Source organism: Cicer arietinum, chromosome 4 (genome assembly GCF_000331145.2).
Source record: "Cicer arietinum cultivar CDC Frontier isolate Library 1 chromosome 4, Cicar.CDCFrontier_v2.0, whole genome shotgun sequence".
Lineage (NCBI taxonomy): Eukaryota > Viridiplantae > Streptophyta > Magnoliopsida > Fabales > Fabaceae > Cicer > Cicer arietinum.
In genome coordinates, this window is record NC_021163.2 from 5,891,662 (window position 1) to 5,906,216 (window position 14,555).

General features: G+C 33.6%; 1 protein-coding gene and 1 pseudogene across 1 annotated transcript; one reads left to right on the top strand and one right to left on the bottom strand.

Annotated features, from left to right (window-relative positions):
• Nucleotides 1-485: 485 nt before the first annotated feature.
• Nucleotides 486-5,317, bottom strand: LOC101514886 (importin subunit alpha-2-like). Its single transcript, XM_004495617.4, has 11 exons — nt 4,960-5,317; nt 4,660-4,756; nt 4,468-4,559; nt 4,235-4,366; nt 3,727-3,912; nt 3,004-3,167; nt 2,846-2,924; nt 1,879-2,007; nt 1,661-1,788; nt 1,130-1,555; nt 486-1,027 (listed from the first exon to the last, which is right to left on the bottom strand). Exons 1-10 carry the CDS (start codon nt 5,173-5,175, stop codon nt 1,177-1,179), a joined length of 1,602 nt encoding a protein of 533 aa, XP_004495674.1. The 5' UTR covers nt 5,176-5,317; the 3' UTR covers nt 486-1,027; nt 1,130-1,176.
• A 3,730-nt stretch (nt 5,318-9,047) lies between these two features.
• Nucleotides 9,048-13,695, top strand: LOC105851872 (uncharacterized; annotated as a pseudogene).
• Nucleotides 13,696-14,555: the final 860 nt, after the last annotated feature.

Sequence of the window (14,555 nt, forward strand, 5' to 3'; positions counted from 1 at the left end):
CCTAAACAACTAAATTATATGAGACTAATTCTATACATTTCCTTTTAAAGAAGACCAATTATAGATAAATATCAATCTTTGTCCAATAAGGAGTGAGTCACTTAATCATTTAAAGTATTGAAAAAAAATGTGTAAATAAAAGAGCAAATAATTGATTTATTCATCTTTACCATAACGTACGTCAAAAAAGGGAAAGATCATGTGCATAACTCATTATAAGGTGAAGGGATTCAATTACTAACGTACGACAAAAAAAAATTGCATTATAAATTAAATAAAGTTTAACAAATATAAGTCACAAATACAAATGAATAAAGTTAAGATCATTTAACACAAGAACAGAAAGCTTCTCAAATTTGGATGTCCCGGGCTTTTTTCTACATTTGCGATGATTCGTTCAAGTTCAAAGTTAGGAATAATAAAATGCTCAATGCATACGTAAAACAAGGATTTTCATGAGAACGTTAAATAGGTGCAAAGGATCGAGAACCAAAAGCCTTGAAACTATATATAATACAAAACGATTGCACCACACTAATTCCAGTTTTAAGACATTGCAAATTGCAAAACAAACTCCATCAACATAAATAGGGCCACAAGATTTGGATAACATAATGAATAACTGAACTCTACTGTAAACTTCATCGACAAAAAAAATAAAAGGTACGGACGGGTAAAAACTCCAACGAGCATCTGGCATTTTGCCAAAAAGACCCATATTTGTAAACTAAAACTTAACGACTCCAAACTAACATATAATATAACAAAGAAAAAATACTGAACATTCATTTTATGCAATTATCACTTCACAGAGAGAAGTCTAGAATTCTCTACGGTGGCAAAAAAATCAAGCCACCACCACACATCTGTCCCCATGAGATATGAAAAACCAGGCATTGCAAAAGCCCAAGCCAGTCCAGCAACGCTCTATTTACCAATGTTGGACCTAAAGAAAAAAACACATTGACTCGACCCCAGCTTCATCCCGTCACACTGGAGGACTTTAATGATAGAACAGCCAAAACTCCTGCAGTGAACAAGATTCTTAATGAAGTTTAAACAGATAAAGAAAAGACAAACATGCAAATTACAAGATAACATAATTCCAGCTAGAAATTTGAAGACGAACCAGAAAAGGCTTAGATATAAGACATGACCCCAGTAAAGCATGAGCATCTACTGAGTGAAGTTGAATCCACCGGAAGGCACGGAAGGAACCTCAGCACTTCCAAAGTTGAATCCTGATTGAGCAGCATCCCCTGGAGGCATAGTCTCATCATCTTCCTCCAACCAGTATGTCTCAAGAATCTTTACAGCCTTTTCATAAATCTCAGTGTTGTCATGACTCTGGAGATTCTCAATTTTCTCCAATCCCTCAGCATCATCGATCATTTGGGCATATAGATTCACGTCACCAGTATTGCCTATATTTTTATCAGCTTCTCCAACCTTTAAGATGTTTTCAAGGCCTTCCAGACAAACTGTCACAATCCTAGGATCAGGGCAGATAAGAAGATCACACAAGGGCTTAATACACCCTTGACTTACTAGATACCTGTCAACCATGGAGAATAATAATTCATATCTTGAAAGAAAAATAAATAAATTATAACACTGCAATAACGCTACACGGGGATATTAAAAATGTCTCTCCCCATACTTGATTTGGTCATGAGATCCACCAGATGTAGCATTTGAGATAGCCCAGGCAGCCTCTTTCTTAATATCAAACTCAGCATTTTGGAGCAGGTTCACCAAAGGACCAAATATATTGGCCTCAATAACAGCCTGTTAATTATGAGAAATTGAAGAAATAATCACTGCAATCAGAATTCCGAAAACAATATTAAATTCTGATATTATACAATTCAACTGTACCTGAATCTGCTGTTTATTCCCGGCTGTGATGTTTGATATGGTCCAACAAGCTTCCTTCTTGATGCTTTTTTTATAATTATTGGTCAACAGATTGAATAGGCAAGGAAGAGCCTGATGATTGATGATAACCTATGGGGCAAAGCATCAGGTTAAAACAAACAAATAATATAAAACATGAAAAGTATGCTTCAACACTGAACCACATCATTTCTGTTGTATAAATGATAAGGAGGTCTTAGCAGATACTTTCGAGGTACTACTTAACAGAGGAGTCTTACATATTCAAAAAAATATAGCTGATTGTCTCATAATAATACAGTGAAAACTCGGTAATTCAATAGCTCCAATCCAAGCCCAAAGAAAGGTTTGGCATACTAAGCAATACCATTTATATGGGTGTGTGCAAGAAAGTGAGAGGTGTAACAACGTTAAAAAAAACCTTAGTAATCTAATAAGTAAAAACAAAAAAATGAATATTATAACATAACAGATGGGCAAAAATAGACAGATAAATAACATCGACAGAGGGTAACAATACGATCAACAAGCAAATGATTTTAATAGTGAAAATAAAAATGAATACATTATAAGTTCATAATACTTGAAGGATTGTTGATGTTTAAAACAAAAGTAAAATACAAGAGAACGTTGCAAATAATAAGCCACGATATCAATATTTATTGTTTTTAACAGCAAATGTTCTTAGTAGTTAGTGTCCTATGTTGGTGGGAGTTAAAACCATGAGCTCCTTATCATTCCAACCCTTATGTCCCTCCCTTCAAACCAACTCATCCACCTTATAACCCCTGCTAACAGTATTTTCTTTATCCCTATTATAGAAAGGCAAAGTAACTTCATGCGCATAATTTAAAATAAAATAAAAAACGTGTATCCCTAACATAGAAAAGCATAGTAACTAGTTGTGCATAACAAAATAACCACAAGAGGTGCTCCTTGAGTCAAATACCTGAGTTTGCATATCATCTCCAGTAACAATATTTCCAACAGTACGAAGAGCAGGAATTAGCACTGAAGGAGATGGGTGCCTGAATATGAATAAAACATTTAGAATTGAACAGAAAAATAGTGACATGTGTATTCTTGCATAAGATGTGGGATACTCACAGTAGAAGCTCAACTAGTCGAGGACAAACACCAGCTTCAATGACAGCTTGAATTTTATCATTTGTACCATCAGAAAGATATGAAAGTGCCCAGCAGGCATCAGTCAAGACTTCTTCATCATTTGAATGAATAAGACCAGTAAGAGCAGGAAGTGCAGGTTTAACCTGTATAAAAAAGGGAAAAATGTAAGGTCCGCAGCATAGAAAAAATTGCAGCTTAACACAACACATACAGTAAAATAGTTACTGGAAAAATTAACTATTGAGCCAATGGATAATCCCCCAGGCTCTCACATACACGGACAATAGATAAGATTTGATTGTACTAGTGGCTGCTGCAAATGCAAACTTCGAAATTTCATGATAGAAATGCATGAAAGATTTCACTTAAAGGAAAATAAAAAAGAAATAGCTGAACAACGTTGTTCATCAGATCAGATGACCAACTCTACCAAAGTATTCCGTTTAGATCATAGCACATTAATCTCTAGGGTAGGTAAACGTGCTCTTGATTCAATACGGAAAAAAAAAACTAAGTAATATAATCACCTTTCTATTTCATCTGGATGTTACAGAAAGTAAATTTAAACAACGACTACCACTCAAGTAGTGTGTTACCTTAACAGTGGAGTATACTACGATAAATAAAAGTAACACTTAGAAAAAAATTTGCCAGGACTCAGTTATTCGATTAATAAAGAATAAGCAGTGCATATTTTTATACCTGATCAAAAGGAGGCTGTGGCTTCCCCCTGCAGAAGTTCGAAAGTGTCCAGGTAGCATTTCTCAGCATAGAAAGCTTGGCATGTTCATTCAGTTGTGCCAAAAGAGGAACCAAAGCCCCGTGACCGAGAACAAGATCGCGACATCTGGGAGAATCCCCAGCAACATTTCCTAATGCCCACACAGCCTGCACGCCAAAATACATAAAGGAGAAATGTTTAGTTTTGAAGAAGAGATATCATGGTACATTGCAACTACAAGGTTTTGTTTTTGTTCTTCTGATATCTGCTACACAGTAATAAATAAAACCACTCAAGGGAAACATAATGCACCTACCAATGTATTAAAAAAAACATCCAAACCTAAAAATCAACAAAAACAAGTTTTGTAGTCAAGAGCTATCCCTTTTATTTCATTTGGTTAACACAAAAATGTTAGGACCCCAACACTTAAATGCATAAACTTTACAAACAGGTAGACGAAGGTATGTTGAGATATGTAAAATATACCTGTTCACGGACATCATCACTAGGAGAAGCAAGGAGCTTAACAAAAATTGGGACAGCTCCATGTTCAATTACCACCTTTGTGTTTTCAGAAGTTCCAGAAGCAATATTTGTCAAAGCCCAAGCTGCCTCAAACTGCAACACACAATACATGATGTTAAGGCCATATTCGATGGACAACAAAAACATCAATTACTAATTAAAACACACAAATAAAAACCAAGTATACAACAAACCTGCAACTGCGGAAAGTCTTCCCTCATCAAAAATTCCACAAAACGAGACACTACACCAGTCTGTATAACCTCCTCAATCGGTGGAGTACGTTCTGAAACACGAAAATCCAAATCAACAAAAGATTAGCTAACTTATTAATTAAAAATTAAAAATACTAAACAGTAAATAATATACAAAGACCAATTACTAACCAATAGAAAGCAGCTTTCGAAACTGAGTTGTTGCCTCAAGCTGCAAGCTATTATCATCACTCCAAACACCAGCAACCATGGATGGTAAATGTTCCAACTACAACAACAGAGAAACGCAACTACAATTCAGAAGGAAATAAAAATCAACCTGACCTAGGTTCTCACAAATCTAAAAAATAACAACCAATTAAGTACTACTTCACAATTGAAATTCAAATTAAACAATCAGAATAGGATTAATACAGAGAAAAATTAATTTAGAAATCATAAAAAAATTATTTAATAAAAATGAAAAATAACCTTTTTCTCTACAACGACAGAGTGAAGAGAGGAAGGAATCTGCTGAGGTTGAAGGCCCTCACGCCTCTTTTTCAACAAACTCTCTTCACGACGATTCTTACGGATCTCAACCATGGTGTCCTCTCGCCGGCGGCGACCTTCTTCGGCATCGACAGCCACCTTGTATCGATTGCGACGGACATCGGTCCTAGAGTTGGCGCTTGGACGATACGACATCGTTTAAGAGGAAATCGACGGAGATGAGAACTTTGAGTGCGGTGCACTTGACACTTCACTCACTGCTCTATTGATTGTTGATTGAGAAATGAATGAATGAACCTAACGGTAGGGTTTGAGTTTCGGAATTTATTTATATAAATAGACACACCAAGAGAATTTCTTTTTCTAATGTTTTCTATTTTAAATTTTATTTTTAAGATGAAAGGAAAATATTTATATATTGGCCTATCAGGGTGGAACCTCTTTCTGAGACAGAAATAGACCTCGATCGTATCGTAATTACGGAAATGCAACTAGTTTGAATTTTCCAGGTGGTGAAAACTGGTGACTCTTTACGATACTGCTAGCACTCCCATTGGACTCACTGTAGCTGACCCGATTAAGCAAACACTCCAACTTAGCCCAAAATATTCTTACCCCCACAATTTTATATTTATCTTTCTTACCGTTAAATTTTCCTCTCCTCACCCCACCCACTTTCTTTTTCCTCTCTCACTATGACAACCACAAGGACACACTTTCCCCTTCCTCCCTCATTACTTTTTTGGTCTTCCTTGTGTTCTATGTATCATTTTTCCTTTCCCATATCACTTTATCTCCTTCCTCTTGTGAAGTCTCTCTCTTCTCCATATCCACTAATTTGCATTTTTGTGTTATTGTTTGTCCTATCCACCATAAATAACTATTTGACTATTTGTGATGAATAATAGGTAAATAGCGTTAGCTATTAAGACGAACTACTCCGTCTACGTTGAGATGGCCCAATTAGGAAGTGGGCTTTCACGGGCAAGGCTAAAAGCTTGGTGGACTACAAAATGAAAAATCTACATCACACCTCCTATTTATATCTCCCGCCCTCCAATACAAATAAAAATATATTTTTATCTTTATTATATATAAACTTGAAAAAATAAATATACACTTTTTCACTCATATATTCTAAACTTTCAAAATTTAAAAAAAAAATCAGTATGTTGAAACTTCCGAAGTACAAATAAATAAATTTTTCGAACTTTTTGATTAATTTCAAACCTTCAAAATGTAATTTTTCAATTTTTCAAAGTACATTCGAAATTTTTATTTATTTTGAAATTTCTGAAATAGAAGATTCGATAATTTTTTAAGGTTTCAAGCAATTTGAATCTTCCAAAACATATTCATAAAATCTTCGAAACTTTCATCAATATTAAAAGTTTTGAAAAGATAATTTTTCTAGAAAAATGATGAAAATCTTGAAATTTTTTAAATGTGTATTATTATTTTTTTTTTTGCATACAAATTATTGATATATTTATTTTATGTAATTGACTAGAATGAGTTGCGTGAATGGATAAATTATTCTTACTATTGCTCGCAATGTAAGGGACAGAGGCGAATAAGTTCCACCCATATCATCTCATTGACAAATGTATGAGATTGACCGTCCACCTCATCAACATCGTCGTAGGTGTAATCTCAAGTCTCAGAAACTTGATGATTATGTTCAAGTGTCTGAGCAGATTGACCAACATGAACAAATGGACTATGAGCAACGGGGAAGGACGAGGAAGCCGAGGAATAAGCGGCCGAAGAGCAAGTCCAATAGTGCGGATTCCTTAGAGGATTATTGGTTACATCGGTGTTGACACAATATGAATACCATGTGTCTCGGATGATATATGAATGATAGATATATTTTAATTAATTGAGTTTTTTAAATTAAGAATATGTATGTTATATTTAGTATATATTTGTTATGAAATTTAGTACATTATTTTATTGTTATTGTCGCGGTCTAAAATTTCGAGTGTTCCTCGAATCTAATTGAGTTGCCACCAAAATTTATTTAAAATAAGAAAATTATTTGGAAACTTTTAAAAATAAAAATGATATTTGAAATTAAATTTTTAGTTCGGGATTCGATCATGCGCATGGAATGTATTAGCACAATACAACATCCATTAAAATATGATTACCTATAATTAATTGTGCAAAATTAATATTAACTTAAATATATTTATTTCTCTTTATTATTAAATATGAATGTCGATTGTTTTTTAATATGATTTTGAAATAAATGTGTGCTTAAGAAAAAAAAAGAAAAAAAAATTATTAATGTGCTTGACAAGAGTGTGATCTTGTTCCTACGTATCTCACGGTGCGATGGAGAAATCAAAGGTTTATAGTTTTTTGGAATTATTTTTAATTAGTCGGACAAAATTGAGATACTACAGTTATGTTTTGTTTGTTGAAAGTGATCATGCACGGTCTTAAATTGAAGAAGTTTGGAGATATCAGATATTGTAGAGCATTGGATTCAAGAATTTGTATTGGTGCACTTGTCTTCAACTTATTTGACAAAGGTTGACGTTGTCTCCGTCTTTGTAAAAAGGTGGCATAAACCAACTCATTTCACACGTCATTTGGGGAGATGACAATCACACTAGATGATGTCACCTTTTGCACATTCCACCTGTGGTAGGTTCTTTAGTGCACCAATAAATAATATTAATACTAATGTTATTGTGATTGTTGCACGATTTATACAAAAGTATAATCCGAACTAACTAGTTTGAGTGTGTTGCAATAACGTATCTTTTACACTTAGTTGAAAGCACTATTTTCACTCAGGTCGACGTGAAATATGTTAGTCTGTTCACAGATTTGGGGCGTTATAGGATATATGACCTTGGTATAGACACATGACTCGTATTAAGTTATTAATTTATTTATAAGTTGCATTTTTTATTTACTAATTTGTCCTTTATTTTTTGTGTAGTGCTGAATTTTCGAACACTTTCATAAAATATGTAAACTAGGGAACTGTTGAATAGTTCCTAAACATACTCGCAAAGTCCATATGTGGACTAGCAAACATGTTGTCGAAGGTGGATTGATGACATATAAACAAAGTTTTGATGTCATTTTGCTTAAGGATGTAGTGTTTACACCATAAGATGATGATTGATTTAGTCATCCTTTAGAACCAACAATGATATACTCTGATTACGTTCGTTGGGGCAAAGTTTCAGTCCATATCTTCTAGATAAATGTCTTCCGCAATTTGGTCATATTCAATGCCTTACGTGTAACATGTTAAGACAAAATCTCAAATAAACGTTTTGATGATAATAAAACAATAGATTAATTAAAGATTATTAATCATGATTCTAAATGTTTTAATGTTTAACATGTGCATTTGAGTGTGTTAAAACAAGATAGGAATCAAAGAAAGCAATCTCAGAAAACGCAGATTGATCTTATAGCAGTTCTGGAAAACGCAGATTGATCTTATAGCAGTTCTGGAAAACGCAGATTGATCTTATAGCAGTTCTGGAAAACGCAGATTGATCTTATAGCAGTTCTGGAAAACGCAGATTGATCTTATAGCAGTTCTGGAAAACGCAGATTGATCTTATAGCAGTTCTGGAAAACGCAGATTGATCTTATAGCAGTTCTGGAAAACGCAGATTGATCTTATAGCAGTTCTGGAAAACGCAGATTGATCTTATAGCAGTTCTGGAAAACGCAGATTGATCTTATAGCAGTTCTGGAAAACGCAGATTGATCTTATAGCAGTTCTGGAAAACGCAGATTGATCTTATAGCAGTTCTGGAAAACAAACATCAATCCTGGAAATAATTTTCATCCTATACTCTCACATAATCAACAAAAGATCCATCCAAGTCATATATATTCCAGAATTTGAAGAATCAAAGGCATGCTTCAATAAAGGCATATCACAAAGATCATTCTTCTTGAAAAGCAAATGCAAGTACAAGACTACAAGTAGCAAAGAAACTATTGGATTTGAACTATTCTAAAGCCTGCACAAGTAACAGAAAAGCAGTACTCAAGGCTGACATACTGACACAAATCACAGAGTTCAAGGCCAGTTCATCACAAACCAGAAGATCAATCTTGGATCGATCTTCTGATGCAGCTCATCAATCTTGCTTTTGGCAGAATTTATCCAACAACTCTTTTATGACAGCTGGTCCCTTTCCAACAGTCACATGAGCTGTCATAAGCCTTCTTGGAGTCTATAAATGCAGCTGCAAGTTGAAGAACAAAACACAACAATCAACACCAAGCAAAAGATCAATATTTTCAATCATACTCAAGTGTCTCAAAATCTTTCTTATAGTTTGTTGTTTTGTTTTAATCTTTGTGTTGTAATCATTTACAACTGAGGTCTATTTACAGAATATATTTCTCAAACAAGAGTTGAGTAAATATCAAGATTCTAAATAGTCTCAAATCCATCACTTTGTAACTCAAGGTTGTTTTGTCAAATCTTGAGTAAATTGTAAAAATCCTTTCATGTTTTGAAAGGTAACTTGTTAAAGCCTTTCCAAAACAGTAAGGTAGAATTGAAGAAATCCTTTCTAGGTAGAAGGGTAGGAATTGTGTAAAGATCAAGATTGATCCATGAAAACCAAGAACGATCTTGGTTTGAACATTTAGTGAAAAATCTCACGGTTGTGAGGACTGGACGTAACCCGGGTTGGGTGAACCAGGATATATCCTTGTGTGATCTCTCTTTCTATCTCTATCTCTATTTATTTTATGCTTTACAATCATATTTTATATTGATAAAATTGATATTGTTGTTTCAACAAAACCAAGATCGATCTTCATCACTGCCAAGATCAATCTTGGATTGAGATCTTATTTTTTTTACCTTCAATTGGCATCAGAGCTCGGTCTCAAAAGTTCAACACCTAACAAGTGTTAGAGAAAAGATCTAGAAAAATGTCAAAAGATATGTACATTGCTGAAGGAGGGTCATCATATAGACCACCTTACTTTGGTGGCATAGACTACTATTTCTGGAAAAGAAAAATGCAGTTGTTTCTGAAATCTCAAGATACAGGAATGTGGCGCATCATTACAGATGGAGATTTCGTACCAAGAGTCGACCAAAATGATTCAACCTCTGCTGAAAAGAAAGAAGCAGATTGGACAACAGAAGAAAAATCTAAGGTACTCCTAAACTCTAAAGCTCATTTATTCTTATCGTGCGCTTTGAGCAGAGAAGAATGCGAAAGAGTTGATGAATGCAAAACTGCTAAAGAAGTATGGGACACATTACAAACTCATCACGAAGGAACAAGCCATGTAAAAGAAACAAGGATTGATATAGGCATAAGAAAGTTTGAACTCTTTGAAATGAATGAAGGAGAAACCATTGATGAGATGTACTCAAGATTCACAACCATTGTAAATGAAATGCGCTCTTTAGGGAAAGCATACTCAGTACAAGACAGAGTCAGAAAGATCATGAGATGTCTTCCAATAATATGGAGACCAATGGTGACAGCCATAAGTCAGGCCAAGAATCTTGACGTACTCGGACTGGAGGAACTAATTGGAACATTACGAGCACATGAAGTGCTGCTACAAGAAGACAAACCAATCAAAAAGGTCAAAACAATAGCTTTGAAAGCATCTCAAGAAAGTACACCAGTACAAACAGATGAGGACTCAGAAGAAATCGAACAAGAAGATGTTGATAAAGAGATAGTTCGTCTTACAAGAAAGATACAAAGAATGTTGATAAGAAGGGATCAAATCAAAAAGGGATTTCTAGATAAAAAGGAATTCAAAACTGAAATAGATAAAAGCAAAATCATTTGTTTTGGCTGCAACAAACAAGGACATTACAAAACTGAATGTCCATTAAACAAAAAGGTGCCAAAGAAATTTCCTTTCAAAAAGAAGTCAATGATGGCAACCTGGGATGAATCTGATGAATCAGAAACAGATGAACCTGAAGAAGCCAATCTGTGTTTAATGGCAGATATTGAAGAAACAGAGGTAAATTCTGAACCATGTCTTATATGCAAGCAAATGGAAATTGAATTTGATAATTTGTTAAATGATTCAAACTTTCTCATTCAAAAATGTAGTTCTTTTAAAGAAAAGTTTTACAAAGAAAAAGAAGAGAAAGAGAAAATTCAGGTTATGAATGATAAACTTAAAGAAATCATTCAAAATCTGAAGGACTCACAACTTAGAAATCTGAAAACTGAAAAAACAGCAAGCCAAGATCAATCTTCATTTCAAACCAAGAATGATCTTCTCAAGGCTGAAGTTGAAACTCTTAAGAATGATTTAAAAAATTTTATTTATGCTACTGAGACATTTCAGAAAATCATGGGATCCCAAGTTGGGATATTTGATAAAGCCGGGCTTGGTTTTGATAAAACTCAAAAAACCAAAATGTATGAAACCTTTTTTATTCCTGAACAGAAAGAAGGAAAATGCAAAATCAAATGCTCATATTGTGACAAAATTGGACATTTAGAATTTGCATGTTATTTTAAAAAAAGGGATAGCAAAAACAAGAATAGGAGAATCTTCAAAAGGGAAGAACATTTGACAGTAAAAACAGATTTTTCTGAAAAACTGAAAAAGCAAGAACGATCTTTAGATCAATCTGGAGGCTTATCAGAAACAACTAATGCCCAGTTTTTTAAACCCGTTTCAAAAAACACCAAAGATTCTTCTCATTCTAAAAATGATCATTCTGAGAAATTACTTAACAGTAAGAAACCAGATTTTAAAGCTGACTCCTCAGGACCCAAAATCAAGTGGGTACCTAAGAATGATATAACACATTATGCAGGATGGATCTCAAGATGTCAAGAAAAGGCCATGGTTCTTGGACAGTGGTTGTTCAAGGCATATGACGGGTGACAAGAACTGTTTCATGTCATTTATCAAAAAAGATGGAGGGTCCGTAACATTTGGAAACAATGATCAAGCTAAAATCAAAGGAAAAGGAACCATAGGTAAAATAAATTCTGCCAAAATCAATGATGTTCAATATGTTGAAGGATTAAAACATAATCTTCTCAGCATTAGTCAACTCTGTGACAATGGCTTTGAAGTTGTTTTTAAACCAAACATATGTGAAGTGAGAATGGCAAATTCTGGAGAAATCATATTTTCTGCATCCAGAAAGAAAAATCTTTATATTTTATACATTGAAGAATTACTAGTTGAATCTTGCCTCATGTCCATAAATAAAGACAAATGGATATGGCATAAGAGAACTGGACATTTGAGTATGAAAACAATTTCAAAACTTTCAGATTTAGATCTTGTTAGAGGACTTCCTAAAATAAGTTTTGAAAAAGATAAGATTTGTGAAGCTTGTGCAAGAGGAAAACAAGTAAAAACCAGCTTTCATTCAAAAGGATTTATATCAACTAAAAAACCTCTTGAATTACTTCACATTGATCTTTTTGGTCCCATCAAAACCACTAGTTTGGGAGGTATGAAATATGGATTTGTCATTGTTGATGATTATTCTAGATATACATGGGTGTTGTTTTTAAAACAAAAAGATGATGCTTTTGATTCCTTCAAAATTTTTTGTAAAAAGGTTCAAAATGAGAAAGAATCCAAAATTATCAATGTAAGAAGTGATCATGGTGGTGAATTCATTAATGCATCCTTCAAAAACTTTTTTGATGAACTTGGCATCTCTCATAATTTATCTTGTGCAAGAACTCCACAACAAAATGGAGTTGTTGAAAGAAAAAATAGAACATTACAAGAGATGGCAAGAACAATCTTGGAAGAATCAAATGTGGAAAAGTATTTTTGGGCTGAAGCGGTTAATACCTCATGCTACATTTTAAATCGTGTTTCAATCAGAAAAATAATAAATAAAACACCTTATGAAATTTGGAAAAATAGAAAACCAAATATTTCATACTTTCACATTTTTGGTTGTTATTGTTACATCTTAAACAACAAAGATAACTTGGGAAAATTTGATGCAAAATCGGACAAAGCTATATTCCTAGGATATTCAACTGAATCTAAGGGATGTCGCGTGTTTAATTTAAGAAACAAAACTGTTGAAATCAGTATACACGTTTTATTTGATGAATTTGATGATCTCGATTTAAAAAAGAAAGATGAAGAGGAAGAAGATCAATCTGGGCAAACACAGCAGATCGATCTTCAGGAAAACAAGATTGATGAACAATCTCCTTTTCCAAATCCTCCTAGAAGCTGGAAACTAATAAGTGATCATCCTCCAAATCAAATCATTGGTGATACAGCTGATGGCATTAGAACAAGAATGTCATTTAGAGATGATGCAAACAGCAACATGGCAATGATATCTCAAGTAGAGCCAAAATCCATAAAAGAAGCAATAATTGATCAATCTTGGATTGATGCAATGAAAGAAGAACTTCTTCAATTTGAGAAAAATGAGGTATGGACTCTTGTTCCAAATCCACAAGATCAAACAATAATTGGAACACCAATGCCAACCAATATAGACTATGAGTGACATAATACCTCGAGAGCATGTAAAACAACCCTTCAAAGTGCCTCGTCTCTAGCGGCGTTTCATGGTAAAGTCTCAAATAGCTATTATGCATGGTACTTACGCGTGTTTCGCATCCTCGGATCATGCCTGATGCTCTAGCTACTGACCCAAATATTCCATCATCTTCTACAAAAACTAGTTCATCTTCAGCACGAGATGCTAAAGCATCACAACTTTTATAGAGTGCCATAAAGATTATAAATCGAAATGGCGAAGTTCATGAGATATCTTGCGAGTTATGTTGCATGGTCTAGAGAGGGCACTAGTAAATTATGTTAATAACTTGTATTATTTTGGAGTTCTAGTTTATTGTAGGACTATTGTTTTATTTTATATCATGGATACTATTCTTTTTATGGTTTATTTTTATTTGTGTCAATTATGGAACAACTATTTCATTTCTAAAAAATAAACAAACAATAGTCACAACTTCACGATGAATTTTATGAATCAACTAAAATAGATTTGTAAAAATATCAATTCAATGCGAGCTAAAGATCCTCCGGTCAGTCAATAGTTTGAGTTTTTTTTTTTTTTTGTTTGCAATTTTAGAAAATCAAACAGGTTTTAATTATGAGTTGATTTTCAATTTGTATTTTTTAGTTTGAAAAAAAATAATTATTGACACATGTTTACACTAATAAATGGTTGGTTCGGATATGTATTGGTCTTTCGATTGATGCAAAAAGATTTGAGTATTAGCTCCATCACACTTAGTTATGTAAAATCAACACTTGCAAAATTGATTGATAATTGATGGAAAATCAATTGATGGATCAATCAGTTGTCAACTTAAGGTTAAACATTACTACCAAAACTAAATAGGTTTGGAGTGTAAGAATGATAATAATGTCAAAGTTCTCATTAATAAAGAAGGAAATCTAAAATGAACTCAAATTTTTAGTGTAATAGTTTGATAAATGAGACCGTTAAATTTCTTTAAAAGAGTTTAATTAGTATATTTCTATCAATCGGTGTAAAATTGACTAATAACCAATATAAAATCGGATGAAATCGAATTGACTATGGATTGGATTGAATG